At 40.3% G+C, this 13,677-nt stretch overlaps 1 protein-coding gene across 2 annotated transcripts in view; it reads right to left on the bottom strand.

Moving 5' to 3' along the window:
- Window positions 1-1,514: 1,514 nt before the first annotated feature.
- Window positions 1,515-13,677, bottom strand: part of LOC122841282 (zinc finger E-box-binding homeobox 1-like) — a 66,556-nt gene continuing 54,393 nt past the window's right edge. For both annotated transcript variants that reach the window (XM_044134456.1, XM_044134457.1), the window contains exons 3-8: window positions 11,856-12,011; window positions 10,475-10,677; window positions 9,403-9,529; window positions 7,207-8,975; window positions 6,587-6,743; window positions 1,515-5,970 (exon numbers count right to left, since the gene is read on the bottom strand). In XM_044134456.1, the coding sequence (XP_043990391.1) occupies window positions 5,294-5,970; window positions 6,587-6,743; window positions 7,207-8,975; window positions 9,403-9,529; window positions 10,475-10,677; window positions 11,856-12,011 (3,089 nt within the window). In that variant the 3' untranslated portion in view covers window positions 1,515-5,293. The remainder of the gene's footprint in view (window positions 5,971-6,586; window positions 6,744-7,206; window positions 8,976-9,402; window positions 9,530-10,474; window positions 10,678-11,855; window positions 12,012-13,677) is intronic.

Below are 13,677 nucleotides of genomic sequence, written 5' to 3'. Positions count from 1 at the left end.
AGCTTTAATTACCGCAGGCCATCGCAGGTCTGATATTACTCCTGCTCTGTTGCGCTTCAGCAGACAAGCCTCACGTTTGTTTTGTAGATTAGCTCAAAGTGTCCTCAGCAGATCTGTGCACGACTGAATAGATGATGTGGCACAAATTCAGCCATCTTTGTTTTTAAGACTATGGATTTGTAGCGTTTTGACATATTTCAGTGGTGTTATGAAGTTCACGTTTCCTCAATCCCAGTTTATTTGCACATATTATGCTTTTATTAGGATTTAGCTAAAAATAACGATAGTGTGCACTTGCTATTTTGACATCCTGTATTTTTACGTCTTATTTTCTTGTTTGTAACACAAGTTTCTGCTTCAGTTCGCCCGGTTATGTGCTTTCATGCATGTTGGTTTTTTATTTATTTTTTGGGGATTTTGTACAAGTTTTTTGGTTTATATTTATAAAATACCTTGTCCCGTTCACCCATAAGTGTAAGATTGTTTTTAAGTAAAAATAGATTTTCTCTTTGCGAATCGACTTTTTACCAACCCAACCAGCCTTTTCACACTAATTACGAACTAGGTGATGTTTACTTGAATCTAAATGTGACTTTTGTAATAAATTTCGGATTTCATTTGATTCATTTGAGTTTTGTCTTTTCAAAGCGCCATTTTATCAGGGGGTGAACTATTTATATCTTAGTTTATTTTCATTCTATATAAATAAACTTACTGAAGTCACAGATTAGTATTTGCTTATATCTTGTGAAATTTTTCATTTTTTGAAGAGGCTGCTTCATATATTTACTCAATAAAAGGGGAATTTCTGCCATAACAGTCAACTAAATGGGTTCTTTGATGTTTGCCTTTTGTTTTTTAGAGTTTATTGTGTAGGAATGTTGATGAAGGGATTTTGGCATCCATGACGTTGAAATTCATTTACTAAACTCTGAAAGACCTTTACTGCCACCTTGTGGTCTGTTTGGAGAACTACAACGCACGTCTGAAATCTGCCCTAATGACCTCTGACCTGCCCGGGATCAGATTGCTGAATGAAGAACCTGAGCAGTATATTTAATATTTGACTATATTATATATTAGTATTAATGAAAAACGCACCGTTTTTGGTGTTTTTTGCTCACATATTAATACATATTTCTTTTGTTCATATAAGTATTAATATTTAATACTAATGTTTCGCATCAAATGAGATTCCAGGAATAATGTTTTTTTGATGTGAAGTTGAAATGTTTTTTGCGTTTTGTCTAAAGAAACCCAAGTTTATAAAACCCACTCTCCAGCATGGTTCAGGATTGTTTAGAAGTTTTTGGTTTGTTTAGTGGAATTTAGTTTATATGAAATTTTTTCTAGTTTACAAAAGATTTGATCTTTTTTATAATGCGATATGTAAAACCAAATAAAAGAGCGAAATCACTACAGTGCAGTGATAACTTCAGCTTTTTACTTGTTCCTTTAGTGTAACTCCAGGTCTAAAGTGTCAAATCACAAGCAGACAGGAAGTCACTCAGAGATGCTGTCTTACATTTTATTGTGATGGGGAGTCATAAAAATGGAGCAAACCTAAAATAAAAACCATACAAAAAGACAGTGGATTTACAAAGGGTTGTATAGACAAACATTATGCAGCCTTCAACGGTACAATGGAAAATACAAAGTTGGCACACAACAAAAGACAGGGCGGCGGGACGATGCAGATTTGGCTTGATAAAATAAAAAAAAGGAGGATTAACGACTTCATAACAAGATCCTTCATTAAAACGGCAACGACTCATGCGTTTAAAGTCACAGAATTCAGTAGCTTAATAACGACGGATGCACATGTAACAGTTTCTATTTCTCACTTCATTCCTGTCTTTTTTTTTTCCTTTATTTTCTCAGCTTAAAACAAAAGTCAAGTTTACAGAGTACACTTTTTATTTTAATCTTCTTTTTTTTTTTTTTTTTTTTTTTTAAACTATTTTTTGTTAAAACAAACTTCATCTCCCAGAACCACATTTTGGGATTCTTGTTTGCCTCAAGAGTATTTTTCATACTAAAATATATTATTGTATCAATTCAAACTACAGTAATGTACACTACAATGTGTAATAAATAAGCATAAAAGAAAATATAAAAATAAGACACATAAATATAAAAAAGTTTTCTAAAAACTAAACCGGATGTTTGTTTTTTTTCCTGTGAAAAGGGTTCAAATACTGCTGTTATTGACAAAAACACATAAAAAGCAAAAAAAAAAAAAAAAAAAAAAAAAAAAAAAAGTAAAAAGGGACAGAAAACAAAAGCACTATAAAACACTGTTTGGGTAAAAACAACTCAAAACTCTTCAGAGACCACATTCACTAATGTTTGTTACCTGAAGTGCGGGACAGCTTGTCACAGTTCTGTTTTTGAGGAAAAACAAGTGCACAAGAGAAAATCTGCTCTAATTCATTAATGTTTCTAATAGTTTCATCTCTCTTTTTTAAAACCAGATCAGGACAAAACATATCAAGCTAAACCTCAACCTAAACTGAGAACATTTTACAGCTTTAAAGGTACAGGACAACGCTGAGTGGCAAAACTACCCATTAGGACCAGATGCACAAACTTTATCCTTTCTGTATATTGTATCATTTTTAGATCAGAAATCAGTCATAAATTGGCAGACATTTCACCAAATTCATTTTAGACTGAATTCAATTGAATCTAACGTCTTTTTCAAATTAATACTTTGATTTTGCTCCTTTTTCATCATTTCCAAAAACCATTTACTGTCTCTTTAATCCTCACTCTCCTGGGTGCAATTCGAAATATAAAACATTTTTCCTAATGAGTTTGAGAATAAATTATTGGTTACAATCCATTTAAAATATAGGTTAGTTAAGGATGGGAAAAGTAAATAACTGCAGAAACACAAAATCCAAAGTATTTTAGACTTGTTTGTAGAGCAAATATCTTAGCACACTTAAAATAAGACAGAACTTAGAAATAACTTTCCATCCAGATTTAGAGGCTTGTTTTAAGTCTTCAATTCCTTAATATTGATGAAATAGTGCTGGCTGCAAGATAAATAATCAGCCAGTGGAACAAGACATTTTTCCCATATTATAAGTTAAAATGTCACTTATAGTACTTTTTCATTAATAATTAGAAATTGTTGACTTATCATAAGTTCTTATATCTTGCTGAAAAGTTAGTTGCAAGTTAGTTTTGTATTATTTCAAGTGGATAAAGATATTTGCGCTAGAAACTAAACTAAAATACTTGGTAAGATTTTGTGTTTTTGCAATGAAGCAAAACAAAAAACAAAAGGTTCAAACTGTTATTTCTATTTTAAGTTTATACAAGCTAAAGTGTCAGTTGAATATAGGTATGAATAAACAAAGATTAAAAAATAGTTTTATCAGAAAACACAAAGTTTTTCATTAATGAGACGCCTCAAAACTTTGTAGAAAAGTTCTTGTCTGGTGTGCGACAGTATTTATACACAAAAAATAAAAACAAAGCACTCTTTATTCATACTGTACCTAAAATGTTGCATCCTACTAATATGAACATTTATAAAAATCTTATTGTATAACAATATATGAGCTGGTTAATTAGTCAGGCTATCTGCTCAGGTTGGCCAGCCTGCAGTCGGATGCAACTTCAGCTGTAAAGCAGCGTTATTTTGATAAGACGGTAACCGTTGTGCTACAGTGGTTTTCTCATGCTATTATCTGCTAACTGGCAGTGCGCAGCAACAAGTGGGGGAGGGGAAACCAAACGTTTTCTAGTCAAACCGTTCATATATCTGGTCACTCCAGCATTTTCACTGGCGCTTCTGTAAATGACTTGAAATGTTAAGATAGAAACCTTTAGTGGTCTTGAAACTGTAAAGTTTTTAATATTTTTAGCATGGGTTGACATGGCAACCGGAGCATCCAGGCTCCTGAGTTTTCTAAATCTTTAAGGAAAAGCTTGCATCAGGTCTGAATGGGTTTAATTGACTTAATAGCTGCTTGGTTACTTTGAGCAAAAAAACATTTCATGGTAAGTTTTGCTAGTGTATTGTTATATTTAATCAAATGATTATAAAGAACTATAGAGAACAAAACTCATTGTGATAAAATTCGCTGCAGTTGCTTAGTCATTGATGCATCCTATGATATTGGAAAAGATCTTGTATTTGTGACAAGTTCACTGTTCTGTGCGCGCTAACAAACATTAACCAACATGGGTGGTGTGTAAATAAGAGAGGAACATAATACTGGCTACATGTGAAGAAGAACATGAAGAAGAAGAAGAAATAACACTGTTCAATGGCACTTTTAACAGCACACAGGTCTTGCATAAGGCTGGAGGCATCGGGGTGGAGCAGGAAGCAACCTGATCCTTCACATACACTTCAAATGTAAGCTGATAACACTGACACAGAGAAAATAAAGTGGAACGGAAAAGCAGGAGAAGATTGATAGGATTGTGTGTGTGTGTGTGTGTGTGTGTGTGTGTGTGTGCGTGTGTGTGTGTGTGTGTTTTGGACCCGAAGACGAGCCTGGAGGCGGAGCTCTTCTCCGGTCCGTCCACAGAAGCGCCGATGCTGGCTTTGAGGTTGACCTTTTCTTCCCTGATTGGACTAATTTGGTTATGGCAAACAGAAGCCGCCTTCTCCTCTCCGTCCCGTCCCAACCCGTCCCGACCCATCCCGTCCCGTCCCGACCCGTCCCATTCCCCCCACCCCATCCCCAGGAATACCTAGTTTTCCTTAAGGCTAACAGTCGAAACTGAAAACAAACAGAACGCCAGCTAGCGAAGGCTAACACTAACACAAACAACAACCCGCTAACTAGCGTACATATACAACACTGAAGGGCATACGATGCATGAGGCATGTATCCGTAGGTAAACTAGGAATACTGTAGTGCAGAGGTTTTTGTTCGTCAAACTCAATTAAATACTGATTTAGGAAAATTCATTGGCAATAAAAAGGTATAGAAATCTTTCTCTATACAGGTTAAAATGTCTTCAAACAAGAACAAGATTAGTAACACTGACTGGCTGAGGAAAAAAAAAAAACCTGGGAAGTCTCAGTAACAAGTCTAACAAGATAATAGATGGTACTACTTCAAATCTGTACTTCTATAAACACTTTAAAACATGAATATTTTACTTTTCACAAATAAAAAGTCACTGTCTTTGTTTTTTTCTAAGTTCAGGCACACCTGGGTTTTTGCACACAGTAGTGGACCGTTAAGATTAGGCAACTTTCAGACTTGCTGCTTCTTGATGTGGTTTTTGTCTGAAATGACTTCAACAGAGGAATCGGGTTCCTTCATTTCGTTTTCGCAGCTTCCTGCGACTCCTCAGTGCTGTCCGATTCCTCCTTCATGACTTTGTCTGTTTCTGCTTCGCAGTCCGCCCGTTTCTCCGCTGCTGCGCCCGCCGGTTCCTCCTTTTCTTCGCGTTTCCCCTCCGAAGTGCCGTTCTCTGCGTGTTCGTTCCCCAGCTCCACTTCCACCACGTCGCAAAAAAAATCCTGTCCCTCCCCCCGCGCCTGCCCAGCCTCCGTCTCTTCCTCCTCTTCCTCTTCCTCGTCGTCGTCGAAGTTGCCTTCGTAGATCTCGCACTCGCCGTCGTCCACCTGCACCACCCGGATGTCGTCCACACACATGGCCTCGTCATCCTCTTCCTCGCTCTCCCGCTCGTCCGAGTCCATTTGGGACTGCGGCGTAGTGGTCCGGCTGTCCGACAGCGTGCCGCCGCCGGGGCTGCCCAGCTCCAACTGACCCCTGCGTGACCCCAGGCCGGAGCCCAGGATGGACCAGTCCTTCTTGCAGTAGGAGTAGCGGTGGTTCATGTGCTGCGAGTACGAGCCTGAATGGGAGAAGCGCTTCCCACATTTGTCGCACTGGTAGGGTTTCTCACCGGAGTGCAGCCTGGAGTGTTCGATCAGATGATGCTTGTGTTTGAAAGCTTTATTGCAGATGGTGCATTCATGGGGCCGTTTTCCTGCAGGAGAAACAAGCATCAGGAGGACACGCTTCCAAAACCTAGGACTATATTTTAATAGAACATTTTTTCTTTTTACAACCCTAAAGCTAACCTGCCTAAAGCTGTGTTTTTAGCTACTAAAAACACATATCCATATCCTATGGGTGATATGAAATTAGAATTTATCACAATGTTTTGTACTATTGTGATAATAAAAATGAAGATAAATTAGTGATTACTTCTTTTTTCAAGAAACATTTCCATTTAAAACAGGCTTCTTCAGTCCATAGTGAGCCAACCTGTTCAAGGTTTGTGAGAAATAAGAGACTGCAGGAATTGTTTGACTGTTTTAGTTAGTTTTAGTAGTTTGGACAACAATGTGTTAAATTTCCCAATTATATTTTTGAGCATAACCTCATGTGCAGTTAAAACAAGTTTGTATTGTTGCATGCGTTTTGTTCAAGCTATGAAGTTTGTGTCTGTAGCCTGACTAAAACTGAAAACATGTAAATAGGAGTGAAAAGTACTGCATGTTTATAATGTTAGCTAGGTGACTTGAGTTTTAGGGCCACTTCTCAGAATAAAGTCGAGCCAGTTTTGAATCGTCAGACTGCATGAAGTGTAGGAGGAATACCTGTGTGTTCATATTTGTGTCTGAGCAGCGAACTGCCCTTCTGGAAGACCTTGGAGCAAAGATCACAGGGATAGACGCCATTTTCCACCCGTCGCTTCTTGCTGTCCTGCTCCTCTGCAGAGGAAGCCCCGTCAGTGTTGCTCTCTGAACGTTTCTCCTGCACAACAAAACACATTCCTAAATCTGGGTTCCCACGCTTTTCCATTACATGACCCCCAAACAGCTTCTGTTAGCTTCTGGCTGGGAAACCAACAGACAAGGCTACAAAATATGTCAAGTAACGTTTTCTCACTTTTACTCACTATTCAATAATTACCAACTTTGTTTAGCATAAATGCTGCCTAATTCCTTTAGATTTTCCTTTGCTTCTTTTGGTTTTCTGTTCTCAAAAACTTGCTAACTTGCATTTTGCGCTTGCTATGCCGACTAACTTGAGGAGTAATGCAGCTTTATAAATTTGACTGGCCGCCAATCAGAAAGTTGAAAATGGCAAATAACATATTGCCCCCGTTGTAGCCCCCAGGATCCCACGACCCCCACTTTGACAAACACATTCCCTAAGTAACCAGAGAGGAAACGCAGTGAGGAGCTGAGCCCCACCAAGCTGCAGCAGCACCAACCTTATGGCCGTTGAGGACGACAGTCTTGGCTCCGGCGGCGTTGCCGGTGGCGGCTGCGTAGGTGTAGGTGAGCTGGGGGATGAGGATGGTGCGTTTTGTGGTGGTGTTGATGGTGCCGAGGCAGCCCACCGTCCCCTGACCGGCGATGGCCACTAGTGTGGGCAGCTGGGCGGCGGTGACGATGTTGACGGGGTTGGTGCTCTGAGACGTGGTGACGAAGAGCGTCTGGCCGTCCTTCCTCAGGCAGGTCAGGTTCAGAGGATGCTCCTGCTGCTTTGGGGGAGGCGTGGTTTTCTTTTCTGATGGTGGGATCTCATGTTTGGGAAGAGAGAGGTCCAGAGGTTCTGCTTGCGAGTCTGCTTCCTCTGGGTCTTCTGGCTCGCTTTTGACGATCACCAGATCCCCGCTGAGAGACAGCGAGTCTGACGGCGAGCTGGCGCGGGACTGAGGTCTGTCACATTCCTCCTGGCTGCCGTTCTCATCGTTATTCAAAGTCTCCTCTGAGCTGCAGTTTGTGGTTTTAGTCTCTTCTGGAGGATCTGACGACTCGGTGTGACATTTACTCGTGTTTTTCCCAGAATTCATCTTGATGAACCACTTCTTGACCACTTCCATAGGAATATTGACAGACTTGGAGATCTTCGTCAGCTCCTCCTCACCTGGGTTGGCGTTGGAGGCAAAGTAAGTCTTGAGGAGCGAGAGGAGGTCTTCCACTGGCGGCTCCTCCAGCATCACGCCGGCCTCGTTTAGCAGAGCGGCAAACGACGGGTCCAACGCGGCCGAGTCCACGGCCTCCCCGTTGGCAGCTTTGCGATGCTGAAGGAGATGCAGCGCCTCCAGGTTATCAGGACAGTCGTCGCACAGTAAACACGTACTGCTGCTGCTGGATTTGGGTACTTCAGCTGGTTCCGACTCCTTCACGGTTTCTTCTGCTGTTGCCTCCGTCTTCATGTCTTTAATGGGTTCTGCTACTGGATTTTTCTTCAGACTGAGGTCCGTTACCTCAGGCGTTTCGAGCTGATCCGTTTTTGTTGCGGTCGGGGCGGCAGCGGCAGCGGTAGTGACGACGGGAGCAGGGGGAAGGTTGTTTTTGATGACGAGCGGCGTGGGCAGGGCGGCGGCGGCGTTGGTGCCGGCTGCAGGGCTGATGCTGTAGTTGATTATGATCTTTGTGGTGCCGTCGTGATCCACGAAGGCAGGGAGGCTGATGATCTGCTGCTGAGGCTGCTGGACTACAATTCCCTGCTTTCCCTGCGCCACAACGCCGTTGGCTGAGCCCAGCACCTGCCTGAGAACGTTTCCATCCATCGCCACCTTCAGCACGCTCTGCAGGTCGTTCAGATTGATGCTGACCGGCGACACGAGGCCCACCGTTGGGACGACCATGGCTACGCTCTGAGGGATGGCTGCCACTGGGGCTGCTGCTGGTGGCGCTGCCCCGCCGTTCACCACTCCCTTGCTGCCGGTCGAAGTCGCCGGCGGCGCCATGACCGGCTTGCACTCGTATTCCACAGGTTCGGATTTGATCTGGGTGACGGGCAGCTGCTCCTGGAGCGGTTTGCTTTCAGTCTTTTCTTTGACAGGAAGTCGTGCTGGAGCGATTGCAACAGGTTTAGTCTGAGTGCTTGGAGACGTGGTCTTCACCACCGTTACAGTCACACTGTTCTGAGTTGCTGCTCCCACACACTTCTTGCTACTGATGTGGGAGCTGTAGGAGCCAGAGTGGGAGAATCGTTTCTTGCAGTTTGAGCATTCATATGGCTTCTCACCTAAAACAAACATAATAAAACCTTCAGCTCAGAGAATTGACTTTAAAATACTGCTATTACTTTATAAATCACTGAACTCAACTCAGGCATCTTCATTCAACTGAAAGTTCACAAATTAGCGCTTTAGAGTTTATCTGGAAAAATTGACTTAGGGGAAGCTAAGTGTGCTAAACGTTTTCAAAGTTAGCAAAAACAAAAAATTAATTCTGCTATTATCACATTAGAGTAATGGTAGAGTAATAAAGTGTCATTATTCTACAAAAAAAAGATTCATGGTGATATTCTAATTCTTTCTAGTTTCCTTGTCTTTTATCTAAAATATATTTAAACATTAGAGGTTCAGAATGTACTTTTGGTTATAAAGTCATAGTTTGGGACATGAATCAGTGATTGGTAATGTGTGTGTGTGTGTCTGGTTTCTCCTTACCGCTGTGAATGCGCAGGTGTTCCTTTAGGTGGTGTTTGTATTTGAAGGCCTTTGAACATTCGGTACACTTGAACTTGCGGGTTCCACCTGTACCTCCTGATCCTGCTGTGGACTGGGAAACGTGACGCTGAGACAGAAAACACAAGTCTCCTTAAAATCAATTTGCACAAATTAAAAACTGCAGATTTGTTTTTCTGCACTCAAAAACTGTTTCCAACCCAAAGCAATAAGAACGTTGCACTGGACTGATTGTTTTATTTTATTTCACTATCCATGTGACAATAATAATACAATTTCTATCATATTCAGAATTAAGTTGTAAAAAAAACAGATAAAAAGTAAAGAACAAATTAAAAATGTTACTTTGGGTTAACATTTCACAAAGTGTTATACACAAGCAGCTGAAACAAGAAGTGCATAGATTAAATAAAAAAACACAAATACTTTTTTCTCACTGTTTTAAGTAGAATTAAACCAAACTTTTTTTTTTCTCTGAAGAGTTTTTGCGGTGCTAGTGGCTCGTATTTTTTTGCAACAGTAGGCAGACAGGAAGGCGGGTGAGGAGAGGGGGGAAGACATGTGGCAAGGGTTGTCGGGACCAGGAGTCGAACCCACAACGTCTGCGTTGAGGACTAAGGCCTCCAAATGTGGGGCGTGCTAACCCCCTGCGCCACCACAACACGCCCCAGAATTAAACCAAACTTATCTTGTTTTAAGACAGAATTACCCAAATTATTTCTATTTCTAAATGCCACAATAATGAGAAAGTTTTATTCTCCCTCAATGTTGATCATAACAGGATAAATTCATCACTGCTAATCCAGAGGAGGCCTGGAGTTTGTTTGGAGCACATTGGACAGATAGTATCTCAGAGTTTAGCCCACAGCGCTTTCACTGTGGGACCAATCAAGCAGTAAAAGGATTCAAACACATACACTCACTAATTAAAACCATTAACTCCTGCTGGAGCTGGTGGTGGTTTGATTTTCAGAGCTGATCTCAGTCTCACTGTGGTGCCCTGCGGCCTTGTTAAGACGTGTGAGGTGACACCTTTCGAGCTGAGAGGTGTTACCTGCTCCTTGTTGCCTCGGTGGTGGCTCATGTGCCTCTCCAGCTGCGAGCGGTAGGTGAAGGTGTAGCTGCACTGTGAGCAGCTGTAGTTGTCCTCGCTGGTTTCGTGGCGGTACTTAATGTGCTCCTTCAGCGAGGCGTTGCGTTTGTAGCCCCGAGAACAGTACGGGCAAATGTGCAAGTGGGAGAAGCTGTCGGATGTGCCTGACGAAAAGAAAAGTTCTTTAGATTTGTCATCCTGTATCTCATTCTGTCTCTACAGATGAAATGTCAATTTTATATTTTTTTTGGTTCTTTTTTTGAAATATTTCTCCTGACATTTAAGTATGAAAACAGTCAGAATCACATATCTGCACAATTTTGTTTTTTTTTAGCACACTTCATAACTTAAATTTGCTCAGTTTGAAAATTAATACCAGTGCTTTGCTTCACATTAAGACCCAATCTTTTATTTATTTAACATTTACAGTGACAAAATGTTTATATTTATGCAAAACAACTAACAAATGAAGAGTTGAGTCTTCTTGAAGACAACATAACTACACACGTTTGCATTAAGGAAACAAGGGCAAAATTACCAGAGTTGAGATACAGCTATTTACTCAATCAGAAAATGGAAAAAAAAAAATTTATTTAGCATAGTTTATGCATCTAATGTGCTTGGAAATTTTATAAGAAACAATAAAACAAATAAAAGAAACTCATCTGTTAAACCTTATCAAACAGATTAAGCTTAAATGTGAAGCACCTGATTTATTTTAGACCAGATGGTTAAGTTTGATGTGAATTAAAAGATGGCTTTTAAATATAAATCCAGGTCTTTAAAGGTTAGAAATTTAGTGTTTTGTTAGCTTCATTGACATATTTTGGCCAAATCATAAACTACTAGAACGCCTGTTACAAAATCCTTTTTTCCATATTTTATCCATGTTTTTTCCTGATTATGCAAATTGTTGAAATATAACTTTGGATATTATGCTATGAGTCTAACAGTTTGGTAGATTTTTTTCCTTAATCACAATGATTCTGAGCAATAAACTGAAAAACCTGAAAGTGTTTATTTTCTCATCCCACAACAAGAAAGATTCACGAACATTCACATCGTTATGAACTCTATAACTTTCTGCCGTAACATTCAGAGCCACTTCATGCACTGCAGGGACAGTTGCAGGTAAAAAGCTTTGACCTCCAGTCAACAGCTCTTCAGCGTCGCTCTTGAGTTTAACACTGTAAATGTCTGAAGAGACTCTTATCCAACACTGTGCTTCACTTTTCACCTTGACATCAACTAGTTCAGCATCTTGTTTTGAATCAGAATATGATGTTTGGTATTTTCATGGGATGAAGCAGAAAGGTAAACACACAGAGCGGTGTTTTGTTACCGTTTTCATCCGCGTCTCCTGTCTCAGCCGGACTCTGCTCGTCCTCTGGAGCTTCAGGATAAATGATGGCGGTGTCGCTCTGCTGGAGGATCTCATCCACTAGAGCGTCCTTCACCTCCTCGTCCTCCTCCTCCTCCGACACACACTCCTCCTTCACTGAAACACACACACAGAGACAAGGTTCATTTCAGCAGCGGAGGAGTTTACCAACACACAGCGTTCAGACATGATCCTCAAACAGAAACAGCTGGATGGAAGCTTTTGATCTTCTTTCTGTTTCAGTGATTAATTGCAAAACTTCTGCTAACCTTTTTCAAATGATAAATAATTTAATTAAATGTTATTGCCACATTAAGAGTCATTTTAGACATGTCTATACTTGGTAATAAAAGTTTTTGCTGGCATTAAATCATCCATCCATTTTCTGAACACCCTTTGTCCCTAATGGGGTCGGGAGGGTTGCTGGTTCCTCTCCAGCTGTGTCCCGGGCGAGAGGCGGGTTCACCCTGGACAGGTCGCCAGTCTGTCGCAGGGCAACACAGAGACATTCAGGACACACAACCATGCACACACACACTCACACCTAGGGAGAATTTAGAGAGACCAATTAACCTAACAGTCATGTTTTTGGACTGTGGGAGGAAGCCGGAGAACCCGGAGAGAACCCACCATGCACAGGGAGAACATGCAAACTCCATGCAGAAAGACCCCGGGCCGGGAATTGAACCCGGGACCTTCTTGCTGCAAGGCAACAGCTCTACCAACTGCGCCACTGTGCAGGCCGGCATTAAATCAGTCCTAATTAAATGTGGCTCTGAAGGACCACCACTAGGGAGCGCCAAACTACTACTTCTAATAACCAAACCACATGACTCCAGATTAATTAAAACAAGGTATATTAGAAAAGAGGAAAAAAATAAACAAAAAGAAAAAAAGTATCTTAACCCACATATGTTAACCAATTAAAGTTTTGTGGTGATGCCACCTGGTTATGTTCTGTGTTTTGTAATTTGTACTTTTTTGTGGTGTTTTTACCTTACTGATTGTTGTTTGCTTATCTAGTTGGTTATTTTGTAGATTATTATCTCTGTCTGCTAGCCTGTAATGTTTGTTTTATTTGCACTGATTGGTGAACTAAAATATTAATAAAAAACCTGATAAACTGTTGAGATCCTGACCAATTTTTGGATGTTAATAAAACTGATCAATATCAATTTACAAGAAGAGGGGAGTTTACAATGACATTTTAAATAATCAGGGACTGGTTTTATATCATCAGTCACTTGAATTAAGATGTTAGGCTTGTAAAAAAATAAAAGTCTTAAAAAAGAAAAAAGTCAGAATAATAAATTCTTTTGTTTTCAAATCTGATTATAAAAATTATAATGTTCTACATTTATTATTCCAAATAAGTTGAAATTGTTGGTTACAGCTCAGATGGTCAGCCTGCTCAGACGTAGGGAGACATCTTATTCATTTGTATTTGTATTTACAATTTAGAAAACTGTGCACTGCATCATTATTATATTACAAAGTTTAAAATAAATTTAAAAGTGTTAAGTAACATTTTTCAAGGTGTAGCAGATGACTAAGGAGCTCTTACTTTGAAACATTATCAAGAATCGATTTGGGTCATGAGACAGAGACTTTGTCCAAATGTTTTATATTTTACTTTTAAGATCTTAAACAATAAACACTAGAAAGCTAATCCAAAGAATTTCTTCTCTACACTTATTAAATATTCATCATAGCACTTCAGTAAGAAGGTTTCTGCTCGATAAAGTTTTTCAAATCAGCTTTAGCTGCGTTTTTCCACCTGCTC

This window comes from Gambusia affinis, linkage group LG12 (assembly GCF_019740435.1).
Source record: "Gambusia affinis linkage group LG12, SWU_Gaff_1.0, whole genome shotgun sequence".
Lineage (NCBI taxonomy): Eukaryota > Metazoa > Chordata > Actinopteri > Cyprinodontiformes > Poeciliidae > Gambusia > Gambusia affinis.
Note: the sequence above shows the minus strand (reverse complement) of the source record. Positions and strands in the feature narration are given on the sequence as shown.